Below are 14,880 nucleotides of genomic sequence, written 5' to 3'. Positions count from 1 at the left end.
TCTGAAAATGGGTATAAATATTAAAACCTAGGCAGAAAAGCGGAAAATTACATATTTTGGTCCGAAAAAGGATCTCCGAGGATTGGAAAACCGAGCTGTCCACCAGAACAAAAATTCTGACAAGTAACCCAACCCCCACCCCTCCCCTTCTACGCCCCTGAGTTTTATCTTTTTACGCAGATGAGTAGGTCTGAAATTTTCTCACGTCCGTTTCACCGCTTCAACATTAAAGTATTTTGAAAGGCCAAACACGGACTTAGAACGTTTTTGTGAGCCGTTTGGTAAAAAATGAAATACAGACTTGGCGTCACGATTTTTCAGTAAAATTACTCGATCCCGGAAAATTACGGACGTGCGTGCTCATGTTTACATCCCATTTACAAATACTTTATAAAAAATCAACAAATCAGACATTCTGTGACAAATTCTTAGCCCACCTCCTCTCCCTAAGTACAGTTGATCGTATTACGGCTTCAAACCAAAGGCATTGCAGAGAAAAATGGAGGTGGAGGAAAACGTATCAGCGAGATTCCGTTGGCTTCGCGTTAGCAAGAAATTTGGAAGATTTGCGTTGAATATTCGAGTCAACCCGGTGGTCACCTTTGTGTCGGCCGCAATTATTTGGGCCTTTGTAATATGGTGCTCGGCAAAACCCGTTGTCGCGTTGGCAGAAATGAAGAGTTGGATGGCGTGGATTACACACACGTGCACCTGGGTCTACATAGGCTCTCAAGATGTTTGGGCCGTGTTCATTATAGTGCTCTACTTCTCCAAATACGGCAACATGAAGCTGGGAAAACCGGACGACAAACCGGATTTTAGCGACGCAACATACTTTACGATGCTGTTCGCTGCTGGGATTGGTGTTGGTTTGTTTTACTTTGGAGTTGGTAAGTACTTGTTTTACTCGTTTTGCAGTCTTAATTACTTTTTTGTTTTCTACCAACGAAGTAAAAACTCCCGTGAAACTCAACTCAAGAATTCAAAGAGCATCAAAGAGGTCATAGGTTCAAATCCCTTTCAAGACTGACATTTTTTTTTTCATTTTTTTTTCCCGCAACAATCTGGTTGCGTTGATAACTGCGAGAATCTTTCTCTTCCGGATGTAATCTTTCATCCGCAGTGCGTTTACATGTTTGATATAGATTTCAAAGAGCTTCAATTTGTATGTTCCTTACGGCAGAATATCATCCAGAACTAAGAGGAATCCAGCGAAAAATATGCTTTTCGACCTTTTCGTCGTATTTGCTGGTTTTGAGTTGATACAGCGGAAGAGAAAAATCACTCTGTACGGACTGTGTGAGCGTTTTCTGCGTTCCATTATGTATCGTGTTGTTTGCGTCTTGAAGCTAAGGGATGTTCTGAGGTTAAATTTAGACAGCAAACCTGATTGGTTAAAATGATGTTCAAGATGTCACTTTTCCGCAATTCCGCACGTAAATTGACACATTCTTGTTCATCCTGTTCATCAGGTGTGTAAACTAATATTGTTAGTCGTTCATCCGGTTTATCAGAAGTGTAAACTAATATTGTTGGTTTGCCCTCATTTTAATCTAAAGCAAAGCGCGGTCAGTAAACAACGTTTCGCGCCATAATACCTTACATAATTACATTTCTAATAACTGTAGTTTTCCTTTTTTCGATATCTGTGGGCAGCCGTTTTTAAGGGTTTGACGTATGAAACAAATTTTGCCAAGTATTTCATGCCCGTAGCAGGGGGAGGGGCCGGGGGGGCTTAAGTCCCCTCCCCCCAGAATTTTTGGAAGTTAAAACGGCAATATGCCAAAAAATATATAATTAAAACAAATTAATGTACGTATATCAGTCTTGAATTCTGACGCTGCAAGTGCCTTTTCACGACCTTTAATAATCTGTTTACAACCTGTCAGTTTCCTTCGCTAACAGTTTGTTTTTATATACAACAACAACAAACGCACTCCTACCTTGTGAAGCTATTCATGAATGCCGTCATTTTTGGCGGGAATATAATAGTTAAGATCCTGTGGAGGTTAATTACAAGTGGCCCTCAACCTGTCACTCAAACATGCTTTATTTCTTAGACCTCCGTGGAAGACAGTTTTAAAAATTTTTGTTAATTTGCATCACATGACGCCTTGGTGTTGAAAAGAGTCATGTTTATAGGTTTACAATACCGATATAAGGTTTAATTGTTCAAAAGCGGACAATTTAAATAAACTCTTCTGAACTTGCTTATTTCACTGTCAACTTATGAAAGCGAAAAATTCGTGGTATCATCTTAGCCGGAAACAGGAAGGTTTAAATTTAACCTTTTCACTGCGGGGATAGTCTTTTCCTTTCGGTGCGTGCTGTAAAACTACTGTTTGCAAGTTTCATAACTGGTTGCCAGGCAAACCGAAAATGGCGACAGAGGCTTCAGGCTCCGCAAATGCTTTGATCGTCACGGGAAATTCCGATGGTAACGACAAAACCCTCTGCTTCATCGTAAAGAAAACAAAATCTCTTGTACTGAGTCACAGGAATTTTGCTTCTTTTCTCAAACGGATGGAATAAATTAACCCATGGAATTTATCACACGCCACGATTAATTGATCGCAGATGATTGTTCGTTTGTTTGTTTGCATGGGTAACATTGTTTTTAATGAACATTTTGGCTTCTTCAGTCACGATCTTTGGCTAGGTCACCCAAATTCGAATTTCTGGATCACGTGTGTGTAAAATAGCGTGACTTAAAAATTGAACAATCGTCTGATCTATTTTTCAAGTTACGACATGTCAAAATGTTTTTTAGAAAAGTCACGGTGTGGGGATTCCTTTCGCTGGGTCACGATATTTTTACAAGTCACGGTTTTAAGGGACTGCTTGGCTAATTGTAAATGAAGCTTCTGGGGAATTGCCCAGCTGAGTCACGATATGTTTAGGTGAGACTTTTGTGCAGATTGTTTGTTATCACATTATTGCTGCCGCAGCGAGGGAGCCTGAAGCGACCGAGCAAGGCAGCAACTCTAATCGGCACAGAAATATACTTATGGGGCCTTGCGAGAGCTTTCTTGCAAAATGCAAAGGATTGTGGTCGCGCAAAGATCAAAGGAAAAAGGAATTGTGGTTAATTTTGTGGGCACCACAATGCAACGCGCTGCTTTGCTTTTTCCAGTTTCGGACAGAGCAAGGGAGAGAAACCAAGGTGAGTATTTTTCGTCGTTTTGAATGCCCCTGATTTTGCGGAATGTTTCTACTTTGTTTATATTTTCTAAACTGAATCTCTTTTAATTTCAGAACGCAATACATTTGCAATTTCAGCGTCAGGGATATCCTCGAGAACCCTCGAGGTAAAAGTGAAGGCAAATTCTTGAAAGTTGTGTTGTTGATTACGTAAGCTTATCTGCGTTGATTATTTCCAACTTTGTTCATTTTTAAATACAAAACGTAGGCACTCAAGCTACGTACTTACACTATAATTTGAACACTACCTCATGCGAAAAGCAAATAATGCATACAAGGACTGTATTTGTAGAAGAATCATTCATGTTTAGCCATGCTTCAGAACTCTCGAAGCCGGCCGCGCCGAAATCGCTGAGACAGCGTATTTAATTCCAATCGTGCAATCTTCTGATTATATTTTTTTCAGCATGGCAAAACTGCATTTTAGCTCAGCTTAAGTCATGAATATGTGAATAACATACGCATTTCAAATGTTTTACTGGATGTTAGTCGTTTTCAATGACATGCTTGACATGTAAACAACATTTTATTTTCTATCAGATTTTTATTTACGCGAATCATTGTATTCACTGCAAGGTCGGTAAACTTTAGTTTTCCATTGCTTCGTTTGGTGTGAATTTTCACACTTCGTTCTAAACTTTATCGCTTGGTGCATGTTTATACGCCTCGTTCCAAACTTGATCTCTTGGTGTATGTTTATACGCCCCGTAAAACAAAAGTTAGATTCATTATCTTACCAAATAAACAAGTGCAACAGGAAACAACATTTCAAATGTCCGATATTTTTAGCCTTGTATGTAGCTGTTTCACAGGTTTTATGTAATCACTCTAATAGAGGGCGTTTGAGAAACGCTGACTACTTAGTAACAGTAAGTATAACTCAGAAGTCTGTTCCACCGTTAAGTAAAATCACACTATAATTTATTGTATATTTAACAGTTTCAAACAAATACAATTGTAAGTTCTGTTTCCTTTGTACTTTCAACATGTCATTAAATACACATTTCCGTTGTTTTACACGTTTCTTGTCATCACTGTGTTTTCCGGTTTCAAATGAGCACCATGGGTCATTTTCAACTCTTTCAGCCTCCCCTTCTTATTCTCATCATAACAGCAGTCACCTGCCTCCCCAAGGCAGCATTCACTGCTGTTCCGGTATACTAGTTTTAAAGACATGCTTTGTAAATTATTATCGCGCGGTTAAAACTCCATACGTTAGTCGTTAGCCCTTGTGCTAAACTAGTTCCTTGAAGGTCAAACTGACGATAGGTTAATATCCAATTCAGTACTGTAATCCGAGTGCATATTTCGTAAAAGTAATTCATAAATGCGCGACATCTTGATTTTCACGACAAAATATGAATTTTTTAGGGGGCTGGGGACCGAGCAATTTTTGTCATGCCAATGATGCTGAGGGCTGTCGCGGTAGCATATTTAGTAGTTGCGTTCATTTTGAATGTTGACGCGGTCATAAAGCATGTCTGACGTTGGCAATAAAAGAATTAATTTGTTGTTGTCTCTTCACAGCTGAACCTGTTTTGCATTATACCTCCAAAGGGAATCGTTATTACGGCAGGTGAGCATACTTTTTAATTAAACATTGATTAAGGATTTTCAAAGAATTTGTTAACCCATCTAACACTTCTGTTGTCCTTTGTAGTTAATGCCAATAAAACAACTAAGTTGTTTCTTTAATTCGTTTTCAATGAATGTTTCCATATGTTCGTGTTTGTGATCTTTGCTAGGAGCTCATTTGCTCACTTTTTCACATTCATATCGTCGGCTGAAACATCGAAGTTGAGCCGACAACTAATGATCACATTAGTCCTTTACAATTATGCTATATAAAAGTATGAATTTTTAACCTTTTTTTTTCAACATATGTAGTGATCAAGTATCCATTGTACCAATACGGTTGTTGTTGTTTTTTTTTTGTGTGTGTGCGTGTTACAGATGTAACAACAACCACCGGGTTTGCAAGCATTAAGGTCGGGACACACGTTGCAAGGGGGGAGGGGGGGGGGGGCTGGTGGTGGGACAAATCACAGGCACCAAAACGTGGTCCCAGCGACATAATGTTTTTGACGAAAATGGGTAGTTCGCTCAATGGAACATGTTCCAAAAACCAGTCCGTGCAACAACTTCCGGCGCTTAGATATCGAGAACTTATGGTTGTTGTCTATTCTCAGATATAATGATAATCAGCGAGCCCAGGATGCCATAAATTTGACCCTCTTCCACTGGGGTATCCACGGTTGGATCGTGTACGTCATTGTTGGGCTTCTCCTTGCCTTTGTCGGTTATAGAAAAGGACTTCCCATGACCATCCGTTCGTGTTTCTATCCGCTCATTGGTGACAAGATCTTCGGTTGGATGGGCGATACAGTAGACATCCTTTCGGTGTGTTGTACCATGTTTGGCGTTTGCACCAGCCTAGGAATTGGCTGTATGCAAATAAATACCGGATTACACCGAATTTTCCATACGATTGGGCAGTCAACCAAAAACCAAATCATCATTATTTGGTGCGTGACAGCATGCGCCACGGCTTCCGTGGTCAGTGGTCTGAAAGTTGGAATCCGACGGCTGAGCGAGATCTGTTTCACCCTCGGGATGTTTCTCATGATGGTCGGCTTCTTCTACGAGGACACTTGGTATGTACTCAACGTGTATGTACAAAGCATCGGGTACTACATGCAGTGGATTATTCAACTTGGTTTCCATACAGACGCCTTTGCTCAACTGGGGAATGCACCGGACGGAAAGCAGGCTAAAGCATGGATGAACGATTGGACCATCTTCTACTGGGGGTGGTGGATCGCGTGGTCTCCTTTTGTGGGCATGTTCATCGCCAAGATCTCCAAAGGAAGAACCATCAAACAGTTTATCAACGGCACAATGACAGCTCCAATAATCTACTCGTTCCTATGGTTTTGCATCTTTGGCAGCGCAGGTTTGAAGATGGAGAGAGATGCTGAGCGGGCAAACATAACGTGTGAATCTCCGCACGGAGGAAAGGACAGTACAACAGCCACGAATGGGATGTTCCGGCTGTCGTGTAGATCAACGAACGACATGTGGTTTGACGTGATGAGCCAATATGGTGACCTGGGTACGTTCCTCTCAATCATTTCACTCTTTAGTATCATCCTCTACTTTGTGACTAGCTCTGATAGCGGTTCCTTGGTGATCGACTGTCTGTCTGCCAACGGGGAGCCAGAGCCACCAGTCATCCAGCGTGTTTTCTGGGCCTTAACAGAAGGTGCGTGTGCCACATCTCTGCTGTATGCTGGAGGTGCGGACGCACTAAAAGCTCTCCAATCGATGTCCATAGCATCTGGCGTACCTTACACCATTTTACTGTGCTTTATGTGCGTGGCATTGTGGAGAGCAGTAAAGATGGAAGCTGGAGACCTTGATCAGCACGGCCCACACTTCACCACTGGCCTTTTAGACGTCCTGAGCAACCCGACGATCTTAGGCATTGGAAAGGTCCTCCTTGCTGTCGTAGCACCATGGTACCCAATGGGAAATGCCGCCTATAAGCTTGGTGGATCAAGTGGCAAAAAATGGCTCTACATGCTGATCCTTGCAGTTCCGTTTTACCTGTGGATTTTGCTGATGGCTCTTGAGCCTGCCGTTGCTGGCATATCGTACGTTGGATGGACAGTGCTGTTTGCATTCTTCGCCTATGCCACATCTATCCGCAATGCTATACGAGAGAAGTACAACATATATGGCAACATGGTTGAAGATTTCTTCGCAGTGATGATCATTTACCCGTTTGCTGCCGCCCAGATGGAGAACCACGTAGATCACATGGAAATTAACAACTTGAGCGAAGCAGGTCTGGAAAATGGCGCGGCCAAACAAGACATTTGCATGTCTGAGGTTCACATCAATACCCTTGCTGAAGACCAGTCTTCCCAATCTGATACGGTAGCTGATGATAAAGTTGATCTCAGTCCTCCTCCTTACCAAGATGTGAAATTTTAGAAGTTTCCCATGAGATGGTGTTCTTTAAAGAGCGAACTGAACCATTAAGTAAACGGAAACTAACTTTTCGTTTATGTGTTGTCTTTATGGGAGCTGGTTAATGATATTAATTAGACGAACAATGCAAATAACCAGTCAGTGCTTCGAATCATATCTAAAAAAGTTTGGGGAGAACTTACCTATACCAGGGGGCGATATTTTCTTATAGCGTGTCTCACTAAGCTGTTTGTTTTTTATGATAACTCGTTTTTTAAACCGGTAAGGGAGCTTAGCACTAATCAAACCAAACAAGAAAAAAAGTCTAACACAGTAAAAATGTCACCATTTAAAAACAAATTCTGTAAAGGATTAAGTTAGTGAATGATCAGCAAAGACGTTAGGAGTTTGAAGTTCAATACCGGTGTTAGATGACAGCTAATACATTGTTTGCTTGTAAAAATAATCTTTTCCAAGGTTCTCAGATTGTAGTAGAGTGAAGAGTAATCAAAATACTCTCTAACACAAACCATCTTTAGACTAGTCACGCATACTCTTGTAGGAGAAAGAAAGATTGCGTGATAAAGCCCGCCCTCCCTCACAAAAAGGTCTATGCCGTCATTGCATCATCACGCATCTTCATGGACGTCGTGACGCCGGCTTTTAATTTTTTAGTCTTTTTTCGTTCCCATTTCTATATATTGCTTTTCGCCTTTACTCGCAATCTTATTACACAAAGAAAACCAGTGCATCGAACGAATAATAAGTCAAGAGGTTTTTTTTATTGCTAAAAGACGCAACGTAACTTATTTATAACGTCGCAGAATGATAGATATTATTTTAAGCTATTTCATTAATAAGCAAGCCAGTGTGTTCTAGAGCTTTAAAAAAGGTTAACAGATATCAATAAGTATCATTAAATAATTTATTTAATTTAATTGTCAATAACCTGTGTAACAAAATTAGTTCCATTGTCATTCTCGTGCACAGCATTAATGGAGAACTTTGAGGCTATTCTAGTACAAGTATGAGAATTCACGCTTAAGACAGTTTCTGTCACGATGCGTACCTGGAAATGAACAGAATTAGATCTTCAGTGCCACAACAACAATACAATTGACCGGAAAATAAATGGAGGTACACTCTTTTTTATATTAGAACGTCTAATTTTGGGGCTAAGGCTCTTAACATGTTCTTAAAGTGTGGTATAGTATTTCAATAAATCAATGCAGACGTGACCAGGAAACCTATCAAAGCGCATTGTTTGCTCAATTACAAACTGAGTTGTTCTTCAGTGTACCATGTAATAAGAAAACCACATTGTTAATGTTAAAAAAGGTCGCTAAGTATTTCATTTGATTGTCCTGTTAGACTTCAGTTTACTTTTCTCTTACCTTCATTTATTCTACTCACCAAAAACAAAAATGACTGAGCAAAATAAAGACTTTCTTAACTGACTCTCAGCCTGGGTATGTTCTTAGTATGCTCTTAAAATTTTTGTTAATCTCAGCCTGAACGTTCTTATAACAAAAGAGTGTACACATCCTTTCTATTTTCTTGTTTGATAGACACCGGTATATTCCTTAGCAGCTAAATCCTTGTGTTAGCACGACCTAGTACACCATATCATAACCTTTATATATAACATTTATTAGTTCTGTTGTTATCTATATCCTTAATAAATCATTAAGTTCACTTTTAATTGAATTGAAAAAGTACTGACTGTACTGGTATGACATAATTTTTTATTTGTAAATGTTCGTTAAATAGGAACAATTCAAACAAACAAACACTTCCAGGAGACAGCAATTGCTAACCTTGACTCCAACCCAGGGTTATTTTTGGGATTGCAGAATAAGTGTCATTGCTTTGGCCTTTGGGTCAGTTCATTGCATTAGGGTTAGTTTTTGTGTTGGAGTCAGGGTTTGGGCGTCTACAAGTCACGTGACAAACTTTCTCATCACAATGCAACACCCTGGGGTAACTAAGGCCCGGTTCATACGTCGAACTTTACATAAGCCGAATCTAATACCTATTAAGGTCGACCCAAATAATTAAGTTCGGCAGTTGATTCAGACGTCGAACCTAACTGAAGTCGAACTTAAAGCTAAAGTGAGAAAATAGATTTTCGCGGTCAGCGGCTGTTGTTTTTACTCAACAAGATTCAAAATGGCGGGAAAGATGAATTCTGACATGGAAGAGCTTGTTTGGTAAAATAATGAAGACAGGCCAAACATGGCTCTATTGGTCAAGATAGGAAGAATATGACCTTCAAAGCTAATTTGCTCTTACGAGTACATCTTTCAAAGATCTCCCTTTTCAGTACGAAAGTAGGGAAGGGTCTTTGTAGATCTCTCTTAGCAGTAGACTGTTCACAGTCCCCCTATTTTTCCGTGGGATTCTCGAGACCGGTACGGTTCGATGGAGCTGCCGCCATCTTGGTTTGTGAAATCGAGCGCGATCTGGGGAGAGTGTCTAAACTACTGAGGGGAGGGGAGCGGAGTTGGGAGGCGGCGGGAAAAATAGGAAGACTGTAACAGCTTCTCACTGTCTCGTGTTCGAGGGGCGTGCCGAAACTTTCTCGCCTCGACTAATTGAATCAACTAAAAAATATACTCCCCAGAGATAAACATGTCAAATTGAAGGAAATACGAAAGTCCTTGTTTAATACAGTACAGTTTCTGTACCATTTCGAAACAAAGTACAGTTGTAAAATAAAATAAGGTTGCGAAAGTCTTTCGAGTGAGGATAGGCATGGAAATACAGTACAGTGCACAAGCTATTTGCAAAGTGAATTTCAATAGTTATACAAGCGGAACACATAGAGCGAAGCTAACAGCGAAACCTCTTTAGATACATGCCGCATTTGTAACATTTATTTTCAAATAGCAGTCGGCGATTTCGGCAAGCAAAACAAGCACATTTCCACATAAAATTTGTTTAAGATCCCGAAAAGAGCCGGAGTTGCCAGCATTCCTCTAGCCGATCTTTTAAAATCGATCTTGGAGTTGAAGTATATCCACAAGATGGGCAATCCTGACGTGTTTGCAACAGCGCTTGCGACGAAAGCCACGATCAGCAACGTTTCAATCGCTTTGTGTGTGTTGTTTCGCCCCAGAGAATTGTTAAAAAAAGTCGTCCCTACAGTTCGCCATCTACTTCAGAGCAGTCCAGAGAGACGGAAAACTGCAGTCTGCCCCCTGCCAAACGTCCGCTGATTTTCAACCGTTTTGAGCCAGTTCCGTCCACCGTATCGACCTGTACCGAGACGAATTTTACACTGAACGTTTTGTCAGAAGATGAGGATGTTTGTTTACTATTAGGCCTCCAAGCCGACGAGACAAACGATAAAAATCAAAACATTCCCACGATCTTCACAACATTACACGCCAGCCGTATCCAGTTTTAGAACTGGCGGTGAAGGATACGCCAGTCATGCTGTCAACGCTTCGGAAGTATTATTGTCTAATTGACCAATGAGGTGTTGCCGTTGCTGGTGCAACGGGCCTTTGGAACGCGAGACAGTGAGAAGCTGTTACAGTCCCTCTATTTTTTCGCTTCTATACTAACACCCACTCCCGCTCCCCTCGGTAGTTTAGACACTCTCCCCAGATCGCGCTCGCTTTTACAAACCAAGATGGCGGCGGTTCCATAGAAGCGTACCGGTCTCGAGAATCCCACGAAAAAATAGGGGGACTGTGAACAGTCTATCTTAGCAGAGGCTGATTTTCTATCAAGTGCCATTTACTCATCTTAATGCTTTTAGGTCAGGCATAGAAGGGTGATATTCCGTCAAAATATTTTTTGCGCTTTTTTTGTTTGTTTTGTAGTGCCGACATTCTTTCGCGGAGGTTGACTTCTGAAAGAGTTTTATTTATAGGGTTATCGAGGTAACCTCTGTTGCGTAATCTCTGTTTGAATAGAGCAATGTTTTCTTCAAATGTTGTTTTTGAAGATTTTGTTCTGAGAAGTCTTGACGCTTCGCCTTTGATATAGCCTGTATTGGAAAGTTTCTGTTGGTTTGAAGTGCGTGTGCACTTCAAGAATAGATTCTTTTTTTTTTTCTTTAATCTTTCGCATCTCAGAAAAGTATATTCAGTTTTTTCGAAACAAGAAGAACAAGCACATTCTTCTTTTCCCGCCATCTTGTTCAGAATGAACTCCTTTGCGCACATGCCAAGTCGATGGAATGCACAGACCTCTGGGATAGATATAATTTATATAATTTATACGTAACGTATGCATTTGGTTCGGCACATGAAAAGTTCGACGTCTGAATCGAAGTCGAACTTTTGCTGTTCTATTGGACTGGCGCAATCGAATAGAACGGCTGGTCGATCCAAATACAAATCTGTCGATCCTAACTGATTCATACGTCGATCTTTACATGCGCCGAAGCAAATGATTAGGTTCGGCTCATGTAAAGTTCGACGCATGAACCGGCCTAACTCAAGTCACACTGCAGCGGAGATAATGGGCCATTTCCGAGTTGCTTTGAACCTCATTATGAAAGCGAGGCTAAGAGCAAACCTTTTATGAAAATTAGTTTTCATTCATATGCAAACAAAACTAATTTTCGTATGAAAAGATTTGCATTTAGCCTCGCTTTTATAGTGAGGTTTGAAGCAACTCGGAAATGGCCTATTCTCTGATCCATGATTTGCGTCGATCGTCACTGCTAACGGCTCAACCGATTCGTCTATTATCTGATTCAATTTTCGCGCGTGTTGGCATGTTTTGTTCGCTGTACTTTCCCTAAGAAAAAATATGGGTTTATTTGTAGTGTACCGCCAAGTGGTGGTAGTTTATTTTGGTTTTATTATTTTTTTAATTTTTTGTTTGTTTCTTTTATCATATTCAAATCACCTTTTTACTTTTGAATGAAACTCGAAGATGCTTGAACCATATTAAAATTAAAAAGAAAAACAAATTTGCGACTATTGGAACAAGTAATATAGATATCAGTGAATTAAAGTACGGCAAACGTGCGAAATTGCAAGCTTCAAAGAGAAGTATTACATTGAAAGTAAGACACGAACAGGAACCTGCGTGTGTCTCATCCACGTGCATGTTCCTCAGGAGTGAAGAACACCAGTCGCTACATTTGAGTTTGAGAAACATCATTTGTACGGTTACGCCGGTTTGATAGATCAAATGATCCCGGAACACTGAATGCGAAAAATTGTCGTAGTACTAATCTCGCAATGTCAGTGTTTAAAGTAAACATAGTCGCATTGATAAAATAGTTATAAAAATATATTTAACAATTATCCCAAGAGCGCGCGTTGGATGTGAGATGATAGAGTCTCTCCTGGCGCCCACCCGCTGACCAAAAAGCCTGAGGACTCTGGGTACGAGATTGACGGACTTTCTGAAAGATTCGTTAACTTCTGCCTAGACGCAATTAGCATAAACTTTGTCAGTTTGACTGAGCTGCGAGGCCGGCCTCGTTGATCAGTCGGTAGTCTATAGGACTGAAGATTAAACAGGGCGGGGATTTTGTATTCAGTTTGAACGCATAACTCACAGAGCCCAGTTTCATGTTGTCATAGGTGTGTAAGCCTGGGAATTTAACTTCGAAAGGTTTAGTCCAAAACGTTGAATTTCGGCTTCGCTTGACTTTTAGTGTCTTATTTTTACTTTATAAGTTAGCGGGTTTAATATTTAACTGCCACCCCCTTGATGGAGAGGATTTCAATTGCGTCTCGTAACCATTGTGATCAGTCTGGCTAATCAGAACAATTCAAACAACATTACAAGCGAGAATAACTTGAAGAAACCACATGGAAATGGCGTCAATAGTAAGAAAACAGGTTTGAGTAAGTTACGATTGGTTAATGATCTAAGAACAAAGAAAGGGAACTAGAAATGAAATTAAAAACAGGTAAAGCCAGGGTTCTATTTCACAGCAATAAATTTAAACATTTCAATTAAAAACTTCGATTAAAAAGCTTTTAAAGACGTCTGTGAAAACGATTGGTGGCAGCCTAGGAAACATCAAGTACTGTGAAAAATGACATGGTTATTGATAGGATGTTTCAAACGAATAGTTTTCTTGGGGACTATAAAATATGAAACCGGGTAGGGGGTTCTTGTAAGGAATGAATACTCTACTGGAAACAATTTCACATAGTTGTAAGAGAACAACTCAAGCCGGGGAATTTTTTAGTTTCCCTTGATCTGATCTTAGGCTTCGCTTGTATTTTTCTTTTAATAAATTCGTTTTTTAAAGGTAAAGAAAGGTAAGTTAAATTCTCATTACTATCCTTTATTATTGAATAAAGTGAGCGGGTTTCGTTAGCATTAATTAATTTGACTGCCATCCCCTGCTTTCAATTGTCTCGTAACTATCGTGATCAGTCTAAAATCCACAAAACTTCAAACAACACATTTCAAGCTAGACTACAACACATTAAGTGGCTTCAATTGCACGAAAACAGGTTTGAGTAAGCCACGATTGGTTTAAGGCTTTTTCAGGGAGTGTATGGTCTTCTAACTGCTGAGAAATTAACAGTGACACGAGTTTCCTTTTTGAGCATCACTCCAGTGTCAGTGAATCCCTTTAAGTGAATTTCTTTTCACACTTAATTATTGACAACGCTCAGTATAAATGCAAGTACGCCACTAGCTGACTCAAGGATTTCGCGAGGTTTTCTTAATAGTTCACCAGCAGTAAAACGTTTTCTTGTTTGGAAGACACTTCGCTAACGCTGAAATCGAAGGCTGGTACCAAGAATCTAAAAATCCATCTTCGACGCAAAGCCAAAGAAAGGAGCGATAATTAAAAAGGACAGGTAACGTGATGCATTTCGTTTATACTGCTAAAATTACGTTTCATATGTTTCCTTACTCCATGAGATACCTTAAGGTTTTCTTTGAAATCAAATTATTAGATACTTGGAGTTGATAAAAACGCTTTTCAAATCGGTCTATTTAACAATTTTTCCACGAGAGCTTGTTAGATACGACATGATGGATAGCTAACGAGGCGCGTAGCGCCGAGTTGGCTATAATCATCTCATTGTTTTATTAAAAACAATAAAGAAATATTGCAAGATCATGCTGATCTCGCTTCGTAAGAACAACTAGAAGGTAATTTGATGGTCGCTATTTCTAGGGCATGGTATAATGGCTCGTATACCATGGCCGCTAAGCCTATCAAATCTCCGGAATGTCATCATACAGTCATCCAGTCTTCAATAAGAGTAAATAACTTGCGGCGTTGACTTTCATTACAGCCGCAATATTTTAGTTGTAGAACGAAAAGTTGAAATTCCTAGTGCGAGAAATTGTTTGTTTTGTCATATTTCAAGGCAAATATTCTCAGCAATTAATTCATAATTGTTTCACTTTATTGCTATCCCTGAAGGACAAATGTTACAGGATTGCGTAACATTTTAGGGTTATTGGGTACAGGGTCGAGTCAAACAGTGTCGCTTTATCGTAAGCAGCACGCTGGGTTCCGACTTTTGATCATAGTTTTCACTACTTATAAGGTTTAGCATGAACAATGGACTGTTCATTTATGATAACGACACTTAGCCTCGGTCCATGCTGTCCCTGATTATACATTTAATATCAGTCTTACTTTATTGCAATTTTGGACAACGCGGAAATGTTTGCCATTATTTTAATTTAAATTCACGCCTAATACTAAGTAATTTAGCATTCGATTCAATAAATCCTCTCTAATTATAAGTACACTGG

The 14,880-nt window shown here is 39.9% G+C and overlaps 2 protein-coding genes and 1 long non-coding RNA gene across 3 annotated transcripts in view; 2 read left to right on the top strand and 1 right to left on the bottom strand.

The window, feature by feature from the left end:
* Positions 1 to 14,880, bottom strand: part of LOC146474832 (uncharacterized) — a 265,330-nt gene that overhangs the window by 36,763 nt on the left and 213,687 nt on the right. The gene's annotated exons all lie outside the window — the stretch shown is intronic.
* On the top strand, positions 428 to 7,482 carry LOC146474845 (uncharacterized). The gene is made up of 3 exons (XM_085116551.1): positions 428 to 890; positions 4,729 to 4,777; positions 5,391 to 7,482. Exons 1-3 carry the CDS (start codon positions 500 to 502, stop codon positions 7,195 to 7,197), a joined length of 2,247 nt encoding a protein of 748 aa, XP_084972677.1. The 5' UTR covers positions 428 to 499; the 3' UTR covers positions 7,198 to 7,482.
* Positions 13,600 to 14,880, top strand: part of LOC146474844 (uncharacterized) — a 10,760-nt gene continuing 9,479 nt past the window's right edge. The window contains exon 1 of the mRNA XM_085116274.1: positions 13,600 to 13,967. The gene's annotated coding sequence lies outside the window, so the exon portion shown is untranslated. The remainder of the gene's footprint in view (positions 13,968 to 14,880) is intronic.

The sequence above is a fragment of the Pavona decussata genome, unplaced genomic scaffold, assembly GCF_977016875.1.
Source record: "Pavona decussata unplaced genomic scaffold, jaPavDecu1.1 SCAFFOLD_87, whole genome shotgun sequence".
In the NCBI taxonomy this organism is placed as follows: domain Eukaryota; kingdom Metazoa; phylum Cnidaria; class Anthozoa; order Scleractinia; family Agariciidae; genus Pavona; species Pavona decussata.
Note: the sequence above shows the minus strand (reverse complement) of the source record. Positions and strands in the feature narration are given on the sequence as shown.

Coding starts and splice junctions, on each gene's coding strand:
- LOC146474845 (XM_085116551.1), top strand. CDS start 500: ATGGAGGTGGAGGAAAACGTATCAGCGAGATTCCGTTGGCTTCGCGTT. Junction 891..4,728: donor TTTGTTTTACTTTGGAGTTG/GTAAGTACTTGT, acceptor GTCTCTTCACAG/CTGAACCTGTTTTGCATTAT. Junction 4,778..5,390: donor GGGAATCGTTATTACGGCAG/GTGAGCATACTT, acceptor GTCTATTCTCAG/ATATAATGATAATCAGCGAG.